This window comes from Callorhinus ursinus, unplaced genomic scaffold, assembly GCF_003265705.2.
Source record: "Callorhinus ursinus isolate GAN/ISIS: 27379988/994484 unplaced genomic scaffold, GSC_fseal_2.0 scaffold107, whole genome shotgun sequence".
NCBI classification, from domain to species: Eukaryota; Metazoa; Chordata; class Mammalia; order Carnivora; family Otariidae; genus Callorhinus; species Callorhinus ursinus.
In genome coordinates this window covers 426,312-441,191 of record NW_027397169.1, presented here as the reverse complement: position 1 = coordinate 441,191, position 14,880 = coordinate 426,312, and the positions used below count along the sequence as shown (strand labels likewise).

Here is a 14,880-nt window from a genome sequence, read left to right as displayed (position 1 = left end):
CAGACCTGGGTTCAAATCCCAGCTCCACCAACACTGCCGGCAGGACAGGACTCCTTGCCGCCCTGTGCCTCGGTTTCCCCATCCCTGGAATGGGCGTGCTCAGAGCATTCACTTTCCCTTGGAAGAATGTTGCCAAGATAAAAAAGTGAAGCACACCATATCTGGCACATGGCCGATTCTCACTGAATGAGAATCTTACTGTGAAGATTTCCAAGTTATCCCAGGGAGATGGATTTGGGCTCATTCCAAGCAAAAGCCTTCCAACACCTATAGCGGACATTGGTAGTAAGCTCCCTGTCTCTCTGGGCATTCAACCACACTGAGGAAGACTCCTTGGTTTGGGGGGCTGCCCTGGTGGGAGGTCAGGCTGGACGCTCAAGCGAGGACACCAGGATCTGTGTCTATGTGCCCCCACCTGCCAGCCCTGGGCATTTGGGGAAATCTGCGATGCTATGAATTCGAGGAGGGGCCCAAGGAGCAGACGGCTGGATTGCCCCGGGGGAACTGAGACAGAGGCTCCCCAGCCAGGAGAACCACGGACACCCTTCCCCATCCCACTCTGCTCTGGAGTCTAACAGCTTTATGCAGTGATCAGATTTCTCAGGCTCAAAGAGTGTATTTTTAGCTTAAAAACGCACAAATCTTGGCCTGTGGCCCACAGTGAAACCTCTTCCACCAGCTGGGAGGGCCCCTGACAGCAGCCCCCGCCCTGCCCTGCCCCAGGCTGAGAAAACACGAAAATATTTCTCTTTTTTTGAAAGAGAGAGAGAGAGAGAGAGAGAGAGCGCGCGAGACCACCAGCATGTGCACCAGCAGGGGGAGGGGCAGAGGGAGAGAGACAATCCCAAGTACGCTACACACTCAGCATGGAGCCCACTCGGGGTTTGATCTCACGACCCTGAGACCACCACCCAAGTCGAAAACCCCAAAAGTAGGACGCTCAGCCGAGCCACCCAGGCGCCCCAACACACAAACGTTTCTACCTCCCCTGCCCCAACCCATGGGGACCCCCAGGCGCACGTGTGGGAGTTGTGGCTGTGTGTGCCCAGATGAGGGGAGGTCAACAGATTCATTCAGGCTCACACAGCTACTAAGGAGGGAGAGGGAACAGGGACGCAGATACCCGAACCCCAAGGGATCTGACCAAGCAGCTGCCTCTCAAGTAGGGAAGACAGAGACAGAATGTAAGAATTTTAACAAAAATGATGCCGCCTTTTGCTTAGAAAGCCCCCGCTGTGACCAGGCCCTGCTACGTGCCCCAGCTGCACTGTTCTCTTGTCTTTGTGAACGGGTGTTGAGTATCCGCTACATCCAGCCCCCGGCATATCATTCCAAAATTGTATTTAATCCTCTCCACGACTCCAAGAGGTAGGTATTGCCATGATCCCCATCTTACAGACGAGGAAATTGGGGCACAGATAGGTTAAGACACTTGGCCAAGGTCACACAGTTTGTGAGCAGCTCAGGGAGCAGTTGGAACCCAGGACTGCATCCCAAGCCCATGTTCAGGGGCAACCTGACCTTGGTTCAAATCTAGGCTCCACTGTTTCGTAGCCGGGAGGGGACCCTTATTCCAGGGGACTTGCCCAGAGGTATCTTCCATGCTGACCCATGACGGCCCCCAGGTGTGGAGGAACAGAAGGTCTAGCGTTGGCCACAGCACACTGGCAGAAGTCCAAACACAATATTCCCAGCCCTGCCTGGTAGAGGCCCAGCCAGAGGGGCCCTGGTGATGCTGGGGAACTGCCAAGCCCCTTCTCTCCTCCCCAAACCAGGACTCTGCCCATCCCCTGCCACAAGTGTCCACATTCCTGGCTCGCCCCGTTAGCCACTGGCGATGGCTTAAATCTCCTGACGAGTTCATCAAATCAGCAGGACAGGGAATGAGAGCCCAGGGTCCCCTGCCCGCGGGGTGCGGTGTGGGGGATTACAGGAGGGTGGGCATCCAGGGGGAGGCATGGCCCAGAGGACCTCATCCTGGCTGGGGGGTCTGGGTAGGGCATGGGTATAGGCACGTATCTGTTCTGAACTTATTGAATTGCCTCAAGCAAACCTCCCCTCTCTGGGCCTCAGCTTCCCTAGCTCAAAACAGAGGATGTGGGGGGAAGATGGGGTCCCCTAGAAAATGTCTGGAAAGGGCTCCTGGGTGGCTCAGTCAGTTAAGCATCAGACTCTTGGTTTCAGTTCAGGTCCTGATCTCAGGGTTGTGAGATGGAGCCCCCCCTCAGGCTCACACTCAGGGGGGAGTCTGCTTCTCTCCGTCTCCCTCTGCCCCTCCTCCGGCTAGCATGCGCTCTCTCTCAAATAAATAAATAAATCTTAAAAAAAAAAAAAGATGGATGAGCAAGGAGCCTGTCTCCTAACCGCCCTCTGTCCCTCCAGCCCCCCTCAGGCCCCAGCTCACCCAGGCAGCGGGAGCCGTCCAGGCTGCTGGCAAACCCAGGGGGACAGGTGCACACAAAGCTCCCAACGGTGTTGGTGCAGTCGCCCCCAGAGCAGAGGCCCGGCACGCTGAGACACTCGTCCACATCTGTGTAGACCAGATGCCCGGTCAGAAGCGGGTCCGCCACCAGCTCTAGCCCTCCTCTTCCTCCTCCTTCCAGGGAGCTTGAGCTGCCCAGAGCACAGAGGAGGTCCCTCCTCGTCAGCCTCCCCGTCACCCACCTTCACACTTGGCACTGTTCTCACTGAGCCGGTGTCCCGTCCGGCAGCGGCACTCGAAGGAGCCCACAGTGTTGATGCAGCCGCCCCCCTGGCACAGGCCTGGGACAGCCTGGCACTCGTCCACATCTGCAAGGGGATGACAGGCCTATCGGAGGGAAGAGCCAAGACCGCAAGGGCTCCCACTCAGCCCTGGCTCCCAGCGCCTTCGTCCCTGCTCGCCGACTCCCTTACCTTGGCAGGCCCCTGTGCGGATATTGGGAATGAAGCCTCGGCGGCAGGGGTGTGGCTGTGCCGGACAGAGCTCACACAGGAGGCCCCAGGCACGGCCCACAGTAGCACAGCAGAGAGCCTTAGTGCACACGAGGCCCGTGAGCTGGTGCTGGCAGCCCTCAGCGCCCACTTGGCCAAAGCAGGGACCCGTCCGGTAGTCTGGGAGACAGATGGGTTTGGGCAGCTGGCCTCAAGCTGCCTCCCCACCCCAGAGCCTTCTGCTTCTCCATCCCTGCAGCCCACAGCCTCCTTCCCAGCCTCCCTAATACCAACACAGCTGCCTTCACGCAGTTGCCCATCCCTACGGGACAAACTCCCATTCACCCTTCAAAACCCCTTCCTCCCCAAAGCGCTCTCCAACCAACCTCCAAAAAAGAGGCCAGGACCTCCAAGCTCACAAAGCGCAGGGCACGTGGGCAGAATCCGACCATTCCCCCCAGGCCCACCCTCCCCTCAGGTCTGGGCAGAGACCACAGATACCCAGCAGGAGCGCCTGTCTCTTCCGTGAGCGTGTGTCTGGCCCTGCCAAATCTCCCAGATTCAAGGAGGGACCCAGCATCAGCCCGAAGGCTCTGGACCCACAACACTACACCCCTGAACCCTGACCCCAGCCAAAAGGGGTTTCATCAGTGGCCCCATCTCTGTACACAGGCTCAGATGTGGCTTCCTGGCTCCATCCTCCAGATGGTTCCAGTCAAGGGGCTGGCACTGGACCAGGGGAAGCCCCTCCCAGAAGGAGAAGCCAAAGCCAGCCCCCTAGACCCGTGTGGAGTTGCTGCACAGAAATCCACAGTGGTCCTGCCTCCCCTAAGCCAAAACAACTCCAGGATCTCACCTAATTCACCCAGAATCCCCCTCGCTCCTGCCTCTCTGGGGGCCCTCACCAGCCACCACCCACTCAGGCCTCCCCTCTCTCACGGTCCCCACTGACCCTCCGTCCCCCTCAGCCACCCCGAGCTGTTCCCCTTCGGGTCAGCCCAAATTCCTAAAAGCAACCCCCCTCATGCCGAGGTAACCCTCGGCAGTCCCAGCTTCTGACTCATTGCTACACCCTCTCTGCCCCGGCTTCAGCCACAGATGGGCCTCCTCCCCCAGCAGCACCTCCCAACGCCGGGGTCATCCCAGACCCTGCCCACCTCCGCCGGCCTGGACTCCCGGGCCACGCGGGGCAGTCCGACGGCTCTCACAGTTGAAAGCCCACCAGCCTCACCGCCTGGGCATGCCCCATGCTGCCCGCTCTGGTTGGCTTTCTCCTTCCCAGCTTCCCATGGGCTCCGTGCATAATCTGCACCCTGAGTCCGCCCTCCCTCAACTTCCGCTCAGCTTCGGGCCCACACGTGGGGCAGCCCGGGGCCTGGGTGCCCAGCTGTTTCCAACTCCCCCGCATCAACTTTCCATAAAACACCGCTGCTTCTGTCATCTAAGGTTTGGCCAAAGGCTCCCGACAGGTGACCCCACCCACCTCAGCCATGGGAGTATTGTGACAGTGAGGGGTTGCAATAAAAGGGGGCTTGCTCCTCTCATGAACTCTGACCTAGCACTTCCTCCAGGAAGCCCTCCCTGACGCCCTTCCCCGGAGCAACAGTTTCTCTGCCCTTCACAGCATCAGAGACAGCAGCAAAGAGGCCAGCTGGAGCTTCCCAGGACCTGGCTACAACTCAGGGGCTGCCAAGAAGCCCCCCTCCATCCACCCAGGCCCCTACCCCCATGCCCAGCTTGGTACCTCTCTCACACTGAGGCCCCATGAAGCCATACACACAGGCGCAGTGGTTGGGTCCGATGCAGCGGCCCCCGTTGTGGCAACCACGGTCGCAGACAGCTGCGGAGGACCAAGGGAGGCTGGCCTGAGCTGCCCCAGCAGCAGACGGAGCTGGGGCCCAGAAAAGCCCATCTTCACCCAGGAATCCCCACCATCGGGCCCAGACCCAATGATAAGACTGTGACGGTGAGTACGTCCCTCCAAACCCTGGTCCCAGAAGAGTGACCCGTGGGTGGGGGGCAGGTGGCAGCAGAGACCCACCGTCTGGGATCCCGGGCCCCGGCGTCCACGGGGGATACTCACGCTGCCCACACACAGTGCCTCTGTAGCCCCTCTGGCACAGGCAGGACTCCCCTCGGCAGCTGCCCCCATTCATGCAGCTCACGCTGCACCCCGACCCTAAGGACGGGGAGGAGGGACACATGGTAAAGTGACGAGTGCCACGAGGCGCGTGAACGGCAGCAGGACTAGGTTTGTGTGGCCCAGCTCGGGTCCCTTCAGTCCTGCGGCAAAACCAGCCTGTGCCCCCAGTGGCATCCGGAAGACTCTAACCTTCTCCTCCGGTCCCTGGGGGCCATCTCCCCTGGCCCCCGCTCACCTCGGCTCACCCCGCAGCTGGGGGCCAGCTGCCCATCAGCACAGGCACACAGGTTGGGTCGGGAGCAGAAGCCCTCGCCGCAGGCGTGCCTACAGACGGCTGGCAGGGGCAGAGCAGGTGACAGTCAGGGCCAGGACCTGAGTCCTGCGCCCTCCCCACCCCATCAGTGCCCAGGCAAGGCTCTGGGTTTCTGCTGGAGCCATCGGGAGACGGGCTCTTTGGGCCAGAAGTGCTGAGCAGCAAGGACAGAAGCTGGAGATGCTGGGTCGGTGACTGTGGTGTTGGGCTGGAGGGCTCTCCTGGGAGGGGAGCCAGATTTGAGAACCCCGAGGTGGCGGGTACAGACTGCAGAGAGATACAGACAGAGATGGGGGAGAGACAGGCAGGCAGAGAGACGGGGAGGTAGTAAGGCAATGGACATGAACATGGCAGGTGGCCTGGGAGCCCGAGTACAGGCAAGGGCCAATCCTGTAGTTCAGCCTGACGCCCCTGGCCAAGTCCACGCGGAAGCAGGACTGGAAGGCCAGCAGGTCAGAGAGCTGCCCCGGCGTCCCCTGCCTGAGCCCCCCACCTCCAGGTGGCAGCGGCACTCACGAACGACACACTGGTTCCCGCCTGGCAATGTCCTCCAGCCGGGGCAGCAGTAGGTGTGGAAACGGGAGCCGCACACATTGGGCCTTCGGGAAAGCATGGCACAGCTGGTGAGCCCCTGCCCTGCCGGACGTTCCCTGGGCCTCGCTCCCCCCCCCCACCCAGCAGGACAGCCCAGCCCAGCCCTGCCCACACCCCAGGGCCTCTCCACATGCCTGGTACCACGCACCCCTGCAAGATGCCAGGGCTGCCACGCCTGCGCACACGTCCGGGACCTGCAGACTCCAAGGCCCTGTCCCAACGGCCCTGGACTCCCGCCACGCACAACAGGGCCGTCCAGGCCAGCAGGAGTCGAGCCAGGGGGCCCCAGGCCATGGTGAAAGCACCAGCCCCTCTCCTTGCCAAGCACAGACCTTTCAGAACCATGATGTGTCCCTCACAGGCTGCAGAGAGGAAGCAGAGTCAACCCCAGCAGAAGCCCTTGGCCACGGACTACCCAGAACCAGAAGCACTGGGATGGCTGTGGGGCTGGGGGAAACGGGGGGGGGGGGGGGGGGAGGAATCCCAGGGAGGTGGTGGTGAGGGGCTACTGGAGCCCAGGCAGGCATCCAGCCCTGACCCAGAAGCAGGTGAACAATCAGAGCAGGCTTCTTGGAGGAGGTGTGATGTCTCAGAGATGGAGTTAGCCAAGAGAAGGGTGCTGGGGCAGAGTGCACAGTGAGAGCAGAGGGAGAGAGGACAGGCAGGGTCGGTGTCGCAACCAAGTGCACTGTGGGGTGGAGCTTCTACTTGTAGATCTAGGGGATGGAGAGCCCTTAAAGGGCTTGAAGCAGGAGGAACAACAGTAGAACGGGTGTTTGGAGTGTGCAAAGGCTCGCAGGAGCCCAGGAGGAAGCATGCAAGTCAGGAGGTTGGGGCAGGGGTCCAGGTGAGCGGGGAGAGGACAGAATTCGAGGGATAATGAGGCGGTGGAGTCACCAGGAGCTGGAGGCTGGTTCCAAAGGAGGCAGGAGGCATTGAGGAGACTCCCAGAATTCTGTCTGGGCGGGCAGAGGGGGGATGGGACGGGTGGGGAGATAGGTGGCAGGTGCACATTCTAGGTGGGGCACTCCCTCCACCCAGCAGGGAAGGGATAGCTTTTGTGCCCATTTCTCAGATAAGCAAACTAAGGCCATCACGCAGTTAGTGAGGGACGGGCGGTGGGTGAGTGCTGAAGCCTAGGCAGCAGGGAGGGAGGGGAGGAGGGAGGGGAGGAGGGTGGGGGTGCCCCTCCCCAGGAGGTGGCTGGTTCTCTCCAGGACCTGAAGAATGGGAGGGAGGAGACAGAGACAGGGCCACTCCTGGTGTGGGAGACGACCACGTGAAGGGGAGGAGGAAGGAAGCTGACTATTTGGAGGACAGAAGGTAAAATAAATGGCCTTGGTGGGGCGGAGGGCGGGGGGCCTTTCAGGTCCTACTTTCCAGACCAGGGAGAAGAATTGGGCCCAGGTAGGGAACGGGCAGGGAATATGCTCTGTGCCATTGGGCAGGTGGCTGCCCCTCTCTGGGCCTTGGGGTGACAGAAGAGCCTGACCAGGTGGTCCCAAGGTCCTTGGGGAAGGAAGAGACCCTTGTCAACTTTGGCGGAGAGGCGGAGAAGAGTCGGCCTGGTTGGGGAGGGGCACCCCCTTCTTGCTTCCAAGCTACTCCACGCCAGTCTGCGTCCCGAGGACGCCTTCTCCAGGCAGCCTCCCTCCCCGCCTCCCCCAGCCTCCGGGGGCCCTGGCCTGGCCTGACCCGGCAACCGCCCCCCCGCCCCGCCTCCGCGCCCCGCACCCGGGAGGTGCTCGAATGAATGAGCGGGGAAGGCGTGCGCGGCGGCGCGGGCGGGAAGCGAGCGGTCTCGGGCTCCGCGGACGAGCAGGGGGCCCGCGGGCCGCGCTCTCCACCCGGGCAGGGCCGAGCAGCGAGGTCCCCCCGGGGCCGCGACCACGCTCGGCTCCGCCCTCACCTGCGGGTCGGCTCCTACGGCCGCCCGCGCCCGCGCGGGAGCCGGCGCCCCAGTCCCGCGCCGAGAAGAGAGCGGGTGGGCCCGGGGCTGCGGCCGCGAACAAAGGAATCCCCTCCCCCTCCCCCGCCCCGGCCTCCCCCGCCCCGCCGTCCCCGCTCGCGCCCCGCCGCGGGCCCCGCGCTTCACCGACCTGCGAGCCGGCGCGCGTGGACGCAGGCACGGCGAGCGGACGCGGGGCTCCGCGCTGGTGGGTTGGCTCGCGCCATGCCGGGCGCCCGGGGCTGGAACGCGAACCGAGAGGCCGACCCCGCCGCGATCGCAGCCCGGAGCCGCCGCTCGGGGTGGGGGTGGGGGGTAGTTGGGGGCGGGAGGAGTTGGGGGAGGGCGCGTTTACACCTCGAAGCTCCCGGGGCGGGGGCCGGGGGCTCCTATCGGGACTGGGGGAGGGGCTGGAGCTGGGGGAGGGCCCGGGCTGCGGGTGAGACTCGGAGGGGTTGGAGAAACGGGAGGGGGGGGGGGCACAGAGCTCAGGCCCGGGCTGAGACGCTGGACGGTGGGGGGGGGGGGGGGGGGGCCCAGGGGGCCTGGGGGGGGGGGGGGGGGCTGCGGGGACCGCGCTTTCGGATAGGAATGGGGCTCCGATTTGGGGCGGCCGGGAAGAAAGCCGGGGCCAGGAGTTCCCGGGACTCACCTAGGAGGCCCTCCTCCGTCCTCTCAAGCCGCCTCCCCTTCCCTCCGGCAAAGAGAATTCCAAGAGTGACGTTGGGAACTCACCTGGCGGCGCCTGGAGCCTGGGTTCTTAACTAGACTAAGACCCGGAGGCCCCTAAGAAAGTAGTCAAAACATTGGGCAAAGATGCCTTCCTGGGGAGAAGGTCCACATTTTTCGTCTGATTCTCAAAATGAAGAGTTTAAGAATCCAAAAGGTCTAGACTTTCTGAACCTCAGAATTTTAGCTGCCAGTTTGCACTATATACTGGAAGTGAAAATTTTTAGGTTCCACCCACCACTTTATTACCTTTAAGAACAGACACCACCAGTGACCCTTAGGGTGGGGATCAAGTCTGAGCTGTTTGTTGGACCTGAAACTTAGTTATTCCACTCAGCAAACTCCTATGCACCTGACAAAGCCCAGTTCTAAAAGCCCCTCCCCAGGGCACCTGGGTGACTCAGTTGGTTGGGCATCTGCTTTCTGCTCAGGTCATGTTCTGGGGGTCCTGGGATTGAGCCCCCCCTTGAGCTCCCTGCTCAGCAGGTAGCCTGCCTCTCCCTCTCCCTTTGCCCCTCCCCTTCCTCATGCGCTTTCTCTCTCTCTCTCAAATAAATACCATCTTAAAAAGGTTTTTTAAAATTTTTTTTAAAAAGCCCCTCCCCACTCCCAAATTGTTAGTGTACCCTGTTGAATTCCCAAAGCTGATTGTGTTGATCCTGTCTCCATCACAGCACTTCTGGAATGTAATAAATAAATAGTAAAAATAATTGGAGCTAATATTTATTCAATGCTTTTATGCCAGGCTTGGTGCTAACGGTGTCATACACACTATTTCATTCAATAACTAAAAACCCTATGAGGGAGATACTCATAATCTCCCAATGTGGGTGGCCAGGAGACAGACCTGGACTCCAACACTCCTGGGCTGGAGAGAGGGACTCCCGGGGTGGGGGAGCGGAGGAAAGGAGCATTCTGTTTGGCGATGGGAGGCTTGAGGGTTCAGGAGAAAGGAGCACATCAGAAAAGGGGAGGGAAGGGCAAGCAGAGGAAACAGCTCAGGCAAAGGCCAAGAAACAAGAAGGTGTGGAAAATGCAGGAATTGAATGAGGCTGGAGCTTTGGGGGAGCAGAGAAAGGGAGAGAGGGAAAGAGGGAATCTGGCCAGGTAAGCAGAAGCCAGGAGCCCCCCCCCCGGAGGCTCCCCCTACATGGCCGGGTTTCCAGGAAGGAGAATCACTCCAGAGGCTGCGCTGTGGGGGTTAGAACTGGGTCTGGGAGCAGCCAGGGATGGGTTTTCCAGGGGAGGGTGGGCCAGGGTAGGAACCCCAGGACCAACAGGAACAGCACCAACAGGTGGGATTCTAGTGTGGGAGGACCCAGGGACTGTCACGGATGAGCCAGCTTCTGGGCACACTTCTGTCACCCCTCCCCAGGCTCCTTTGCCGGGGCGCACCCTGGTCTTCTCTTCACTAACAGGTGTGTCTCACATGGGCACGGGGATAGGCACCGTGGGCCCCAGAAACAGCCCAGAACATATGCAGAAGGTGGGGAGGAGCAGTGCCCTACCAGGAAGGCAGTGTTGCTGAAGCGTCGTCGATGGCTAAGCCCACAGGAAATCTGGTGGATCGGGCAGTGGTTCAGTTCTAGAATTCTCACCATCTGCTCTCTGGAAGCCGTGGACAAGGAATCCACAGGGTTTGGTGAGCCAGAGGAGGTGGGGAGCTGAATGGAAGTTCTCAATAACAGCAAAGAGCAAGTGCACCTTGTCAATGTGTCCCCCTCCCCCCCACTACTGCCACGCCATCCTGCTTTCCAGTGGCACCCCTGCCTGGATCTTTCTGTTACCTCTACTGTCACTCCATTACATCACACTGTCCTGAAGGGCCGTCTAGGTTCTCACCTGCCCCCCAGCATCCCAGTGCCACCGCGACACTGCGGACACTGTTGTAAGGGCAGAGCATGTCACAATCTCCCTGTCAATAGTGCAGGATCCCCAAGTCCCTATTACAAGGTCACCTGTCACCCACTGCTGTCATCCGCTCATTGTCACCCATCGATGGAACACCGTGCTGTTTTCTGTTTACTCTGCTGCCTGTCACATCCATGTTGTCATCTTTACACCTTCACCTTGTTGCTGTGACAATTGTTACCAGCTAACGATTGTACCAGCACCCAGAGTGCCAGGGTTTTGAAACTGCAAGCGACAGAAATCATCCTCCACAGAAAGGGCTCTTGGTTGCCCGGAGATCCCTCCGCAGAGGAGGCTGCAGCCAGCGAAATGACTCCCCAGTTGCCCACAGACCTGGTTCCACAGAGATACCTTCCATTCCCCCTCTACTCCCCGGGGCTCAGATGTTGCCTAATGATCCCAGACGCTGGAAATCAGGGCCACCCTCAGCAAAACGGAGTCCAGGGGGCTCCCACCTCTTCCAACACCAGCACCTGTCAAATTTGGGGGCAGGGGTGCCTGGGGGGAGGGGTGTGGAGAGGTGTGTCCCTACCGTGCTGTGAGGGGGCCAGGAATACGGGATCCAGTGTCTAGAGGTCCTGTCATGGGCTCTGTCTCACGGGGGGTGCATTTCCCAGACCCAGGGAAAGATGACTTGCGTCACCTGATGGCCAAGTCGATGGCAAAGGTCCTGTACTCTGTGTGCTCCTAACTTGTCATCAGCCCTGTTCCTGTCACACCTCCCGACGTCTCCCTGCTGTCCATCACCAGCAGAGACTGTCTTAACTTGTCATCTCTCACAGCCGTGCTGCCACCCCGCTGCCGCCTGTCATTTTCACGCACTGTCTCATTGTCCTTTATCCCCAGATCCCAGCCTTCCTACCAAGAGCACACCAACCCCCAGGGGGGCTCTTCTATTACAGTGTCGTCTGTCACTGTCAGCCTGTCTCCTTTTGGCCACCTGTTGCTGTCACGCTGTCTGTCCTTCACTCCCAGCTCCTATTAATTGTCACCTGTCCCTGTTACCCTGAGCACCCCACACTGCTGTCCCCTGTTGAGGTCATGATGGAAGGTCTGAGTCATTCCAGCTCCACTCTTTCTTCCCACGTGGACCCCACCCCTCCCCCATGATTTTGCGTGCAGTCCTGAAGTCCTCTCCTGCAGACATGACACCACTGTGTGTGTCCTGGGCCAGGAGACCCCCCCCCCATGTCCATTAGCCCGGGGCCCTGAGGAAGGGATGGAGACAGGGAGGGCAGAGCATGGCCAAGAGCACAGGGCCAGGACTGGGGACAAACACACATGCCGGGGAGTGTCTGCAGTCTGTGCTGTGTGGGGCGCTGCGCCTGCCCAGGCCGGGTGGCCTGGGGACAGAGCTCCCTTTGTCTGAGCACAGGAAGCAGCTGAGCCAGGGAGGATGGAGCACATGGGAGGGGAGTTTGGCCAGATGCCTGGGAATGAGGCTGGGGCGGGTGGGTCCTTGAGGTCCAGGGGAAGGCCCAGAGGAGGTCGGACGCAGGCCACGAGGAGCAGAGAGATCAGCTGGACCCTGAGGGCTTCCCCATCCAGTTCTCTGGACATGACAAGACCCCCCAATTCATGGAGTGCTCACTGTGTGCCGGGCTGGACCCTCATAACAGACCCTCGAGGCGGCTTTGCTATCTTTCCCATTGCACAGGTGGGGAAACTGAGGCACAGAGTCCCCAAGTCCCTCACCCCAGCCCCCCAGCCAGTAAAGAACACAAACGGATTTGAACTCAGGCCACAAAGCACCATACCTCAGTCTGCTGGGCCAGGGGAGGTAGCAGAGTCCCATGTGTCTCCGATACATATACATCTGTTCTTTTTTCTCTAACAATAAACAAATGTTAGCATCTATATACATTGTTCATCCTTGATTTTTTTCCCCTTTGTAAAAACTTATTTTACTTGTAAACTCAATAAATTACTTTTTTTTAAAACTGGTTTTATTTAAAAATTAAGGTACAATTCACGTAACATACAATTAACCATTTTGGGAGCTCCTGGCCGGCTCGGTCAGTGGAGCAAGCAACTCTTGATACCATGAGTTCAAGTCCCACATTGGGTGTAGAGATGACTTAAAAATAAAATTGTAGAGGCACTGGGTGGCTCAGTCGGTTAAATGTTGGACTCTTGATCTCAGCTCAGGTCTTGATATTATAAGGTCATGGGTTCAAGCTCTGTGTTGAGCTCCACACTAGGCATTAGAGCCTACTTAAAAAAAAAATCAAAATTAAAAAAAAAGAATGGAATCATACAAAATGTAGTCTTTTCATCTGGTTTCTTTCCCTCTACAGAATGATTTCGAGGTTCATCCACATTGCAGCAAATATGGTTGTTTTGTTTCTTCTAATGACTGAATGATATTCTGTCGTATGGATGGACCACAGTCTGCATGTCCATTCATCATTTGACAGACATTTGAGTTGTTTCCACGTTTTGATGGTCATATAGTGCTGCAATGAATATACTTGCTCTTTTCACTTTTTTTTTTAAGATTTTATTTTTAAGTCATCTCTACACCCAACATGGGGCTCGAACTCACAACACCGAGATCAAGAGTCACGCGCTCCACTGACTGAGCCAGCCAGGCGCCCCTACTCTTTTCACTTCTTAAGATATCTTGGTCCTATTTCTGTGTCAGTTTGAAGAGAACTTGCTCATCCTTTTTTATGTCTATAGGGGACTCCATGGATGAGCTGAACTGTCATTTTTTTAGCTAGTCACCTACTGATGCACATGCAGGTGTTGAACCTTTTGTAATTTCAGACAGCATTTCAGGAAATAGCCTGGTACAGGTGTCACCTCACACTAGATACCATGCAGCCTTTTTAGAAATCTTGTTGTTATGGAAAATGTCAAACATATGCAAAAGTAGAGCGAATATATAGACAGCGGGGTGAACCCCCCTGGATTCATTGTTCGGCTTCGATAATTACCATTGTCACCTTCCACCCAACCACCAGCCTGTCTGCTGAAGGAACAATGAACAGAGTAGAGACGCCTGGAAGATGACAACTCCCAAAAGGATCCACCAGCGGGGAGCAGAAGCCCAAAAGGCACCTGGACCACTGTCCCAGGGGACTGCTAAGAAGCCAGTGACAGGGAGGACGGGAACAGCATGTCCATGGGGCATGACAAGGAGCTCTGCAGAGAGGATTAGGAGTCATCTTGGGACTGCAGACAAGGCTTAGCCATCACGTGGTCGAGCCGTCACTCAGCCCAGGGGAAGGAAGGATGGTCACTGCTGATGCCAGGCTGCCAGCCAGGGGGACTGGTGGAAGTAAGGCCACCCTGCAAAGACCCAAAGAGGTCCGAGGCGGGGACCTCCAAGTGGGAAGGACCTCCCAACACTCCCATGACAGACAAAGCAGACAGAGCCGAGGAACAGTAACGGGCAAACGTTTCCCGAGCTGAAGCAGACCTGTGTCTCCGAAGGTCTCAGACTCCCCCCCATGACACACCCCAGAGAAGGGACATGCACCTGCCAAATCTGGAATGTCATGACGTAGAAGATGAAGTCCAAAAGCTAGAAGGCGACGGACAACCACTCCGCCCTGTTGGGAGGCAGGCAGGGGTGATGCCAAGAAAATACCACCTCAATCCCACTAAGAAGGCAGTGATAAGAACCAAGGAAAATGCCCAGTGCTGGCGAGGATGAGAAGAAGTTGGAGCCTTGTGCATGGCTAGTGGGAATGTGTATGGTGCAGTGGCTGTAGAAAACAGTATGGCGGGTCCTCAAACAGTGAAGCATCGTTCATGATCCAGCAGTTGCACTCCTGGGTCTATACCCAAGAGAACTGAAAGCAAGAACTTGAACAGATATGGGAACACCCATGTTCCTGGCAACACGATTCACAATAGCCAAAAGGTGGAAGCAACCCAAGTGTCCATTGACAGGTGAACGGGTGAACAAAAGGTGGTCCATCCATAGAACGGAAAATGATTCGGCAAAAAGGGAAGGAAATTTTGACACATTTTATAACGTGGATGAACTTTGAGGGCATTATACTCAGTGAAATAACCCAAACACAAAAGGACAGCTCCTGTAGGATTCCACTTCTATGAGGTCCCTAGAGGAGTCAGATCCACAGAGACAGGAAGTAGATGGTGGGAGCCAGGGGCTGGGGGGCAGGGGGAGAAGGCCTCAGTGTTTCATGAAGACAGAGCTTCATTTTGGGAAGATGAGAAAGTTCGGGAAATGGGTGGTGGGGATGGTTGGTTGCACAATAATGTTAAGTAACCATTCCATGATGTTTATGTATATCAAATCATCACATGGTACACTTTAAATAAATACGATTATATTTGTCAATTATTCCTCAATAA

At 58.0% G+C, this 14,880-nt stretch overlaps 1 protein-coding gene across 1 annotated transcript in view; it reads right to left on the bottom strand.

Moving 5' to 3' along the window:
* FBN3 (fibrillin 3) overlaps positions 1-6,257 on the bottom strand; it is a 53,232-nt gene extending 46,975 nt beyond the window's left edge. The window contains exons 1-7 of the mRNA XM_025863012.1: positions 6,112-6,257; positions 5,886-5,968; positions 5,292-5,390; positions 4,997-5,092; positions 4,658-4,753; positions 2,896-3,093; positions 2,665-2,790 (exon numbers count right to left, since the gene is read on the bottom strand). Of these exons, the coding sequence (XP_025718797.1) occupies positions 2,665-2,790; positions 2,896-3,093; positions 4,658-4,753; positions 4,997-5,092; positions 5,292-5,390; positions 5,886-5,968; positions 6,112-6,257 (844 nt within the window). The remainder of the gene's footprint in view (positions 1-2,664; positions 2,791-2,895; positions 3,094-4,657; positions 4,754-4,996; positions 5,093-5,291; positions 5,391-5,885; positions 5,969-6,111) is intronic.
* Between the last annotated feature and the right edge of the window lie 8,623 nt (positions 6,258-14,880).